At 37.7% G+C, this 11,678-nt stretch overlaps 1 protein-coding gene across 1 annotated transcript in view; it reads left to right on the top strand.

Moving 5' to 3' along the window:
• Positions 1 to 11,365, top strand: part of VWDE (von Willebrand factor D and EGF domains) — a gene marked incomplete at its 5' end in the record, with an annotated part of 105,044 nt that extends 93,679 nt beyond the window's left edge. Inside the window, 11 exons of the mRNA XM_019507980.1 lie at positions 1,269 to 1,949; positions 2,292 to 2,387; positions 2,470 to 2,565; positions 3,532 to 3,627; positions 5,054 to 5,149; positions 5,506 to 5,601; positions 6,327 to 6,422; positions 6,512 to 6,607; positions 8,399 to 8,494; positions 8,905 to 9,008; positions 11,224 to 11,365. Coding sequence (XP_019363525.1) covers positions 1,269 to 1,949; positions 2,292 to 2,387; positions 2,470 to 2,565; positions 3,532 to 3,627; positions 5,054 to 5,149; positions 5,506 to 5,601; positions 6,327 to 6,422; positions 6,512 to 6,607; positions 8,399 to 8,494; positions 8,905 to 9,008; positions 11,224 to 11,244 — 1,574 coding nt within the window. The remainder of the gene's footprint in view (positions 1 to 1,268; positions 1,950 to 2,291; positions 2,388 to 2,469; positions 2,566 to 3,531; positions 3,628 to 5,053; positions 5,150 to 5,505; positions 5,602 to 6,326; positions 6,423 to 6,511; positions 6,608 to 8,398; positions 8,495 to 8,904; positions 9,009 to 11,223) is intronic.
• Between the last annotated feature and the right edge of the window lie 313 nt (positions 11,366 to 11,678).

Genomic DNA, 11,678 nt, shown 5'->3' with positions numbered 1-11,678 from the left:
GCACACCAACTCAGGACAATAGGCAACCCAGTGAACCAAATCAGCTGTGCCAGGACAGCTCCTGGCACAGCTGATGCTACTCTAAGGATGACATCTGTTTTTAGCCTTAGTGAGATAAGGAAGGAACTTATTCCGTGTCATTTTGAATCTAACACACCCTTGCCACTGTACAGACAAGCACATATAAAAACAAAATTGGAGCTCACAAACAATTTTAGTCAGATGGACTCATTTAGTTCAGCAACCTATTATAAAACATCTGTGTATAGTGTTACTGCCAATAACTAAGACCCTGGTGGACTGAATCATTAATGAATGTAACACTAAGACCTGCCTGCTATAGAGATCTGTAAGATAAAGTGATAGCTCTGCCTCTTAGATTTAAATCTTGCTGATGAAAATATAATCTTATATGGGACTTTGCCTCAGTTAAGTCAATATCCAGATTCAGTTGCTTTGCAATAGGTCTTGTTAAGGTTTCTGGTGGGTTATAAAAATAATTAGTATGCTGAGACAATTTTATATTGCAAACCTATCGAATAATAGACAAAGACACAGACCAGTTGGTATAATAGAGTAGCAAAGTAAAAGAAAAAGCTAAAATATAACCTTGATTAATTTTTGTACGTTAAATACAAAACAACAATTATACTATAGCTTTTTTCTTGATTTCCTCATTTAACAATATTGATACAAGTGTTTGTAAGGGGAACAGTGGAAAGAGAACATCTCGTTCTGGCTCCAGAGCTGTGAGAGACCTTGTGATAAGCTGAACTTACCTTTTGAGAGGCCATTATTTAGGCTTAGCATGCTTACATTCTAGAGAGTATATTTTTAAGTATGAATAAAAAAATCCAGAAACAGACTGCTATATCCTACAGACAGGATTAAAAAAACCCAGAAGAAAATAAGTTTTGTAATATTTCTATACATGGGCAACTGGTGTCACCTTATTTGGGTGGGGGGTCCCCTGTGGCCATTCTCACTGACTGGGGGGTGTCCCCCCACAGCCAATTACATTAACCAGGAAGCAGCCGCACCGCTCCCAGAAATGGCCATGGTGCTTCATCCAGTGCTCCCACTCCCCAGCTGGCACTCACCAAGGGGGCACTGGCGCTCCCACCTGCCCCCCTTGCCCATTGCTTAAGCAGGGAGCACAGCCAGTCAGGGGGTGCACCAGCACTAAGGGGGTGCACGTGCCCTCCCGTGCAGCCCCTATGTGTCGCCACTGTTTCTACACCTTTTAACTTCTCTTTGATGTTCTGTAGGTTTTCAACTGTTGTCCATCGGCAGAGTTCCTAATGCCACAAGCAATATACCTGGTCCCACTGGTAGTCCCAAAAGCTATATTGCTATGGAAATAAACAGTAGCACCCCATCAGCTTCCACAGTAAAAACAAAACCAACCTGGGAATCATTTAATACTCAAAGAACTACTTTTGAGCAATCTGCTTCTGCCAGAAATATTGACCATACCTTTAGTGGCATTAATGGTCACCTGGTTAGCATAGAAGAAAGCTCTTCAGCAAACACTGTGATGAATAAATCTTCAAGAAACAATCCTGTATTACCTGAGAAGAGAACACAGACAGAAGCTGAAACCAGCCATTTAGATACTAGCAAAAACTCATTGCTTAGGAACAAAATAAATGTCAGCAATGTGACTTCTCTAGCAAGCAAAGTTTCAGAAAGAGAAAATAGCCACAAAGTTGAACACTCAGCACTCAAGCAAAAGGATAGTCGTTTACCATCTGTTTTCACTGGAATCACTATCCCACCGAAAGTATTTGACACAGATCAGGAATCAGATGCATTAACAATGGCTAAAGTATTAACTTGTGCTGATTTACCCTGTTTTCCTGGGGTCCCTTGTAAATCAAGCCAAAACGGAAGCTTCAGATGTGGTCTCTGTCCTTATGGATATTATGGAGATGGTGTCACTTGCAGAGGTATTGCAAATAATTATACTGAATACTTTACAACAAAGGATCGTATGATATTTTTAAAATTTCAAAATATAACACCTAAAATGAAAAGAACCCCAACTTGACTTTTATTTAATTATTATCATAGGTACAACTTAAATGTTCTCACCAATTGTTTTAATTGTGTGAATGCATATTTAAAAAAACGGGGTTTTTTCAGTGTCTGTAAGTTTCCATGCTTAAGGGCAAGGACCTTAACTGATTCTATGTGATATATTTAATCACACTAAGTAAGGCTTAATTAGGACAAAATTCTGCTGTTGTTCTCCTTATTCCTCTGCTGTTTTTTTTCTTATTGCCCTGCAGCAATATGTAGGCACTCATGTGGCAAAAACATGGAGTGTGTGGCACCTAATATTTGCAAATGCAAACCTGGTTACTCTGGTTACAGCTGTCAGACTGGTGAGTACAATACGCTGGATTTATCCTATCTAAGTAGCATGTACTAAAGGATGCATCTAAAATAATTGTTGGTTTTACCCAGCTTTTTGTCGACCTGATTGTAAAAACCGTGGAAAGTGCATTAAACCAAATATTTGTGAATGCCCACCGGGTTACAATGGCTCAACCTGTGATGAAGGTAAAGGCATCATTTGTTTCAAATATAGTAAGTCCCCAAGAAGTCTGATACAGCAATCACAATTTTGAATATCCATCTTGACAGGGGTGAGATATCTGTTTATTTACACAACTTCTCGAATAAAATGGAGATATAAACTATGCAATAAAGCTTTCTTTAATGTTATTGAAATTGAACATTACTTGTGCTTAAATTCATTAATAAGCTCAAGTGATATATATTTAAATTTAGTGATACAGTATATAACAATAAAAACAATTTTGTTTTATTTTATCTATAACATCATAAACAGTCTTGTTTTAGTGAAAGCTGCATATTACTTCTATTAATACAATGCATCAGTACAGTGCATACCATATATATGTATACATGTACGCATATTCACATAATTAGGGATCTGTATTTGCTATGAGTATAGTTTTAATCTCATTCATCTCCCCAAGATATTCAGTTCAGTAAGCTATTCATTGATGGGCACTTCAACCCTTGGCTGTGACTAAAAAAGTTCCAAGCAGCACAAACCATTTTTATTTTTTTCTGTTTGAAATTTGACATTGTTCTTAGGTTTACCCTCTCCCTACTATGCATTCTTAGAAACTCTTGATAAAATGAAGAGTAGGCCCTTTGAGTAAAATTTTGCCTTCAGTTGCATAGAGAACAATGGGCAATATTAATTGCTGATACACACAGGTGCAGCTACATTGATTTCAGTGGAAATGCTGCAGTCGGTACACTTCGCCAATGGGGAATTTGATCAATGCGAAGTTGCGTGTGCATCTGATAGAATCGGACACTTTCTTGTATTTGCTCCTATACCAGTTGCCACATCTTCATTTTAATTCCAAGTTTTTTGCATATAATCATTAGCTGATTAACAATAGGTAACCTTACCAGCTGTTTTAAAATAACTAGTGCAGTGGATCTTTTTAGAGCTGACTTCTTGACATCATAATTCTATACCTGCAGCACATTGTATCCCACCATGTCAACATGGAGGCACATGCTTGGCCAGGAATCTCTGCACCTGCCCTTATGGCTTTGTAGGACCACGGTGTGAAACAAGTAAGCATATAAATAAGGAGAAATCAAGAATATGATATGTATTCCCCTACAGACATAGTAAAAAAAAAGTCATGCTTTAAATTTTTGATACCCTGTGTTTACTGTTAGTAAATAAAGGAGTACATGAAGGTTACATAACTGGGGCATCAACTAAATGTTTATACAGACTGCTGAATGGGTGAAATCCTACATAGTATTATTATTTTCCATGTAGGTAGATGGAATTATTATTGAGGGTGGGATATTATAACCAGAACAAGTGCAATTTTTTGGCATTTGGTTGCTATTTATGACTTTTCCTTAAATTGATTGGTTGGTGAGGGGATGGTCTTCCTTTAGAAGCTAATATTAGCAAATAACAAATCAGTGGTTAATAAGACTCCCTGAAATTAAAAACACGTTCATGGACATTTTCCTTGATCTCGCATGCAAAATGGGTATCATAGCTGGACGTGTTGAACAGGTTTAGTCCCATGGATGTTTTCTGTTTCATCTGACTTTATATACTCCAGCTACTTCACCCCAGTTTTGGAATAATTCTCATAGCAGTCTTAACTGTTAGTAACTGACAAGTCTGTATATAAAAAAAACCCAGTTTTTACAGCAATTCTATTTTACTCTCTTAGTTACTCTTAACATCCTTACCTCTGTAGGCTCTTTTGTTTTCAGGTGTCATGAAATATGAATATGGCTTTGAAGTATATTGTAAAACCCATATGGAAGGGAGAGTTTTTTGAAGAACTGCCTCATGGTTCTCCATAGCCAGGAGTGCTCCTAAAAGCTTCCTCCTTGCCAGATAGTCACAGATCTCACCATGAATCAATTCTGAGGAACAGAAAAAAGATGGAAGGAGAATGGAATGAAACATCCTGAAGCTGATCACATTAATCATTTGATGCTAGGGTCCCGTTTGTTGTTCCATCTTTAAATTTTCCCTTTTGTAGAAAAGTACTTGAATAGATGGTTGCCCAATAGAACTAGACTGGAAACATTTCTTAAGTACGACTTTTCTTTGACAGTTTTCAATCTTGCAACATGCTTAATTATGCCACTGAGATACATCCTATCTTATATGCACTTCCTCAAGTGATAGGTTTGGGCAGGGGTGGCCAAACTGCAGCCTAAGTGCCATGGTCAGCCACTCTGTGTGGCCTGCAACAGATCAGGGAGGGGACACAAAGCACAGCAACAGATAGTGCAGGAAGCAGAACACAGAGCAGGAGACTGGTCAGGGAGCACAGAGTAGGGAGCAGAAAGCAGACAGGGCAGAGAAAGGGAATCCGAGTGGCATTTGTGGGGGAGGGGGTTAATTTGCAGCATGCCTGCCAAAAAGGTTGGCCCCTGCTGGATTACAGTGTAACAAATTGTAATGAATTATTTTACTATCTTCTTATTTTGTGTTTTCTTCTAACTTCCTGGATTATAGTGGTTTGCAACAGACACTGTGAAAATGGTGGTGAATGTCTTGCTCCAGATACCTGCCAGTGTAAAGCTGGTTGGTATGGACCAACTTGCAGTACAGGTAAAATTGGGAATTGCTTGGGATCTATGCTCATGGACTGGAAGAAGCCAAAGGAACTCCCAGACCTCAAAATTAGGCACCTTTTGGCTCAAGAAAGGGCCAGTCTCTAGTGTTACTGCTGCAGAACCTTAGTTACCCTTTGTACCTCCAGTTATTAACTCGCTTGTTAGCACTGGATAAGGTATGCAAGTGAATGGCACCTTCAGCTATTTTACCTGCTTTGTTTTTTTTCTTATTGTGCATAGTTATTTAATCCCTGTAACTTCAGTCAATCAAGCTATTCAATCACCCATATAGCTTATGAATTTACATTTGGATTTATTGGGATTTTTTTTTTCTTTTCTTCCACTCTGCAGCCATGTGTAACCCAGTGTGCCTCAATGGTGGCTCCTGTACTAAGCCAAGTGTTTGCCTCTGTCCATATGGATTCTATGGTCCCCAGTGTCAGAATGGTAATAATTCTCCCTCTCCCTCTCCCGCTGTCTTGATGAGATGGCCACTGGGAAAGCAGCTTCTCTAAAAGGACAAACCTTATGGCTTTAAAAATTCTGAGCTAAACACAGATATAACATAGGGCAAGATAGAAATCACACTTTCTTTAAGATGCAATTGCTTATACTGGACCAGATTGTTGTACGAACACAGCTTCATCTGATCCCCACCATGTCTTCGTCTTGTACTCTTGTGCAGAAGTTGGTCATAGTCTGTTGACTATATCTGGGCCATAAGGAGCTTATAGGTACACTGCTACTTGAAATACTAGAGTGCAATGAAGCTGTCACACTTTAGCCATTCATAGAATCATAGAAAATTAGGGATGGATGGGACCTCAGGAGGTCATCTAGTGCAACACTCTGTTCAGAGCAGGACCATCCCCAACTAGATCATCCCAGCAAGGCTTTGTCTAGCTAGGACTTAAACACCTCCAAGGATGGAGATTCCACAACCTCTTTGGGTAACCTGTTCCATTCTCCCTTGTGCTGACAAGATAGTTCCTCCACTTATTGCAGGTAGGTATCTTTCCTTGTCAGTATAATTTCTACCAGGCAGGCATGATTTGGCTGAATGTAAATAATACAAGATTACAACAGTTCAGAAATCAATTATCAATCTATTTGTTTCCCTGGAATAATATGCAACAACAAAAATAAAGCATGTACAATTAATTTTTTTAAAGCTATCTGTAATCCTCCATGTAAGAATGGCGGCCATTGTATAAGAAATAATGTTTGCACCTGTTTGGATGGATACACTGGCAGAAGATGTGAAAAAAGTAAGACAATATAAAATTGCTTCCAATATTTAGAAGCAAAGGTGAATTTAAAGCACAGGTACTAATCAGCAAATGTTGTTTATTTTAAGGTATCTGTGACCCAGTTTGCATGAATGGAGGAAGATGCGTAGGACCAAACATTTGTTCTTGTCCCTCAGGGTGGAGAGGAAACGCATGTAATACACGTAAGTATCTTATACCTAATGTGCATAAAGCCATTAAAGTAAATAAATACCCATTTAGTTGTAACACAACTTTTAGATAAATAATGTAACAGAAGTCTGTTTTTCTGTCCAAACAAAAGAAATTAAGATGACACAAAAACAAAGAAACAAAAACAAAAGAAAGACCAGTTTTCCTCTGAGTACATATTTGCATCAAAATGCAAGGTGTCATATCAGTACCACTGAAACAAAGCCAGGTAGCTTCCAGTTTAACCATGAGAACACAGCATGCAGTACTTTCTAATCCAGGGTAGCACATAATATTTGTCTTCTCTCTCAGTTCTTGGCTAAATAAAAAGGCATCTAAATTTCAGTTGTTCATTCACAGCATCTTGTCTGTTAGAAACTGTTCAGCACACCTGTCTCAAGATCCTAATACAGAATTCACATTATAAATCAGAAATTATCATTTGAATCGATAAAGTGATACTGCTTTGAAATCAAAATGAGTTCCCCAAATGCCTCTTCATTAAATAAATACAGGCACTCCTAAATAATTCTCTCAGTATTTTCATTTTTGGAAGTATTACACTAATTTCAATCCATAGCTATATTTTTGCAACATATTCAATGTTTGATAGGATCAAGCAGATGTAGATTTTAACCTAAAAATATGTTCGTTGCATTGGCCAAAGTATCTAGCTTAAAAAACAAACAAACAAACAAACAGATTCCCCCTCCTTCCCCCCAGACAGTTAAAGCTCCTTTCTAAAACCACCTTATATCAAATCTTTAGAACTGCAGTATGCTCTGTCCTGGCACACAGCTGACTTCCCCTTTCCTGTCATTCAGTTTTATGCATTCTCTTCCCCCATTGCTCTGATCATATAATAACCACTTCACATCCCTGTGCTATGTCCTTTTCCTGAACCCTGCCAACTTTCAAGGTTTTTGTCCTCACCTTTTAGGGTGGTCACTACTCTGCCTCATATACTTTTAATTGCTGTCACATCACTTCCTCTGCTTACCTGAAGTCCTGACAAAGTTTTTTTGGTTGTTTTTTTTAAGTTTTTAAAGACTGGGCTATAACTTGTTTTGTACTTTAAAACCTAGAGATTACATAACTTACTGAATATACCTCATTCCCAGTGGTGCCAGACTTGTTTCCCCACTTCTGTACATCCATAATTATTGCCTGGGTGTCTTCCATCATGCCTCCTACACAGAAAACATCCTTTTCAAAGTGAGCTGTAAAGCCACTATGTTTTCCTCTTATGTAGTAGTAGGTAACTGGCTGTCCTCTGGATCATGGTGTGTGTAAGAGGTCTAGTCACCCAGACCTTTAACACACATGCCTAGAGTATGGAGGAGTGGAAGCTGCTTAAGACCTACCATCCTCCCTCCCCCCTCAGACCACCGAGACAGAATCCAAAGGCCAGGCCAGGTGCAGAGATTCAGTACGTCCATCCATGGCTGTAGCTTCTGCCAGAGAGCAACATATAAGAATTGCTGTACCTCCTGTGAGCCCACAAAAATTAGTCCAACTGCTCAACTGAGAAAGAGAGATTGAAGGACAGACAGGTATGTAGGAGAAGGGCTGTATTTATTTTAGCAATGGCAGAAAATGTTTAAGAAATAGTATATAATACATATTAAAATGGTATGTATTTTGTATCCCTCTCCCGTACCATTTCCTGTATCTTCCTTTGTGCTGCTGAGCTGTACTCGCACCATATGGGCTGGAGGAGTGTAGCTAACAACTCTCCTAAAAATCAGAGATGTAATGTGTATTTGGTGGGGATTTTTGCACAGCCATCTGTCTTCAGGAATGTAAGAATGGCGGGGAATGTATTGGACCAAGCACGTGTCATTGCCCTCCACAGTGGGAAGGAGTTCAATGTCAAACCCGTAAGTCTGATGTGATCTTTACTATAAATGTATTTCTTCAGTGAAGTTAACAAATTGCAAGTTTGCAGACATATATAGTACCCATGACTATTGTGTAATACTTCTGCAGTCTGTCAGAATATGGAGACAAGCAAGGGGTATTCGGTCTCAGTGGGCTGTTCTAACTCATGTACTACAACAACAGACCTGAGGGCCATTGCAGTAGTCCAGAGTAGTTAGGTCCATATCGTAGCCCTTGTCTTTTTCTCAGAGATGCTTCTAGCATGTGCCCATATGGAAGGCTTATGATCCCTCTATCCACACAGAGCCAGTACACACAGATCATGGCTACCCAGCACTGAGGTCATCTGATTTACAAAGAAGTTGATGTTGCTTTTGTGATTAAAGACAAATACGTTTGTACATTTCAGCTGTGTGCAGTCAGAAATGCCTGTTTGGAGGCAGGTGTGTGCGACCTAACATGTGTTCTTGTCGTCCTGGTTATACTGGAGTCTTCTGTGGAAAGAAAATGCAGGTAATTATAGTAAGGGTACATACCTTTAGTAATGGAAAGCTGAAATGGACATCCAGAAATCATCTAGCTCAACCAATTGCAATAAGGCAGGATAATGTATATCTAGACCACCCTAACAGATGTTGACTTAGTGGGTACTTTAAAGCTTCTAGTGAAGGACATTCCACAGTCATATTAGGTAGCTGTTTTACAACCCTAACAGTTAGAAATACCCAAAAGAGCAAATTAACGTTTGTTGCAAATTAGGTGTTTTATTCTCGTCCTTCCTTCAATACGTATGGATAATAATTAATCACTATCTTCTTTATAACAACATATAAAACTGTTCATGTTCTCTTTTCTGGACTAAACAGAATAATTTCATTCAAATCATTCTCACATGCCCTGTTTTTTGCTTTTTGCTGCCTTCCTCTGGACTCTTTCTGATTTGTATATATGTTTCTTAACATGGTAGTGCCCAAAGCACAGTAACACAGCCGAGATCACACTAGCATCAAGTAAAATGGAATTACCTCTTCTGTTAATACATCCCAGAATGAGATTTGTGTTTTAAAAAAAGCACAATTTTTTTATAATTTAATTTGTATAATCCACTTATACACCACAGTCCCTTTTTTGCCATGAAGCTGCATAGCCAGTTGTTTCCCATTTTGTAATTACACATTAAATTTTTTCTTTCCTAAGTGTAGCACTTACCACTTGCATTTATTGAACTTAATCCTGATGATTTTGTACCACTTTTCCAATCTTGTCCTCCAGAGTATTTACAACCCTTCTAAAAGGAATTTAGCGATGTATTTAAATCAAAGTTAACCTTTTCCTGAAGTGTGAAGTAAAGATGGCTTTGAATACTTCAGTCTTCTCTGCATTGTTATTTATTCTTTCCTTTTTAAGAAATGAATTTTCCTTTGTTGTTCTCTTCTAATATGCATAGATAATCTTTTCCTATTACTTTTTGCATCCGTTGCTAATGGTAAGTCACCCTTTCTAATTTTATCTCTGCATTGTTGCATTATTTTCTTATACTGACTCATGTAACCTTAAGTCATGCAGTCTTCTTTCCACTTTTTGAACAATTCTGTTTTTATTTTTAGGATCTTTAAGAACCCTGATTTAGCAATAATAAGCTTTGATTATGCTTCTAGTCTTTCCTGTTGTGTTGAGCTAGTTTGGTATTGTGCCTTTTTGTACAGTCTCTTTTAGTAACTGCCATCTTTCCATAAAGCTTCAGAATAAACAGGGAAAAAAATGATAGAACTTCAGTGATTTAAGTTCAACATATCTTGAGTTTTTTGAATAAATACTGGCAGTTAAAACCCACAATCCATTTTAACCAAACATTAATTTGAGATGTGCATTGTGAGATAATTATTAAAGAAGAGCCAGGTATTTATCAATTGATGAAAGAATTAATTAACGCTCATGTCATTTTTTTAAAATGTAAAACTCTGTCGTAACTATTTTTTTTTAATATCAGGATAATATGTTGGATTGCAATATCGGTAAGTTGGGTTTTCAAGAGGAACTTAGTTTATATATCAGCACAAATTATAAAATTGGGTGCTCAAGAAATAATTTTGATTCTAAGGTCAAACTGTAAGGTGATTCTGAATCGTTTAAACTATTCTTAAAATGTTAAACATTTCACATAAACAATTTGGTCCAATTACTACTGACATTTTGCTTCCAATCAGTATGAACACATGCCACTGAAAAACTGCTTTCCACATTGTATTCTAGGGTGCATACACATGTACTAAGGTGACCTAACAAAGTCAACTTAACTAAGTTGACTTAACTTAAGCCATGTCAGAGCATACACTTGTGTAGCTCCCTTGATACGGTGGCAGCCATCTTGAGAGCTGCCATCTTGTGAGCTAAGGGAGGAGGTGTATTATCTTCACAACATTTAAGTAACCTCTTCTCCATATACATTTGTACACTCTGACAATTAAGTTGACTTAAAATCAAGTCAGCTTAACTTTCAGAAAGTTAATATGTGTATGCATACCCCTACTTTCATTTTTTAGAAAAACAGCTTATTTAGTTTTACCAAAAAATAAAGTAACTGAAAGCAAATCATCAATTTTCAGCATGAATGTTGCATTTCTGAAGCTATCAGGAAAGTAAAGATACATTGGAAATTGTTCTGTAAATTCATGGTACAAATTGTTCTGAGTACACTAATTCTCTCCCTTATTTCTTCTTCACCAAGGTACAAAAACATCACAGTTGAAGGAAATCAAATACATGAATTCCAGGACCATGCTGGATGGACCAAGAGACTTATGAATTCAGAGAGAGTCTTTGAAAGCAATAATTAAGTTTATTGAAATAAAGGGAGCAATGTGCTGTAGTATGCCTTTAAAATATTCATTATGATTTAAAAAACAAAGACATACATTTTGTAAAAGCTGCAGTACAATCACATGCTAATAACAGACATTTAATCTACTATTTTTCCGTATCCTCTGGCTACCTCACAATCAAATTACAGCATCCAACTTCCTATTGAACTTAAAATTAGGAAATATTGCAAATCTCAAGTCATGGTATGCTGGAGCCTGGAGAAGCAGTCAATGGAACTGGGATCTGTAATGAATACCCTTTTCTAAAGGCCCATTCATACCAGCTGCTGAGCATCTGCAAAGAGCAAATTGCAGAAACAGC

The sequence above is a fragment of the Gavialis gangeticus genome, unplaced genomic scaffold, assembly GCF_001723915.1.
Source record: "Gavialis gangeticus isolate Ggan-Ray unplaced genomic scaffold, GavGan_comp1, whole genome shotgun sequence".
Taxonomy (NCBI): domain Eukaryota; kingdom Metazoa; phylum Chordata; order Crocodylia; family Gavialidae; genus Gavialis; species Gavialis gangeticus.
Note: the sequence above shows the minus strand (reverse complement) of the source record. Positions and strands in the feature narration are given on the sequence as shown.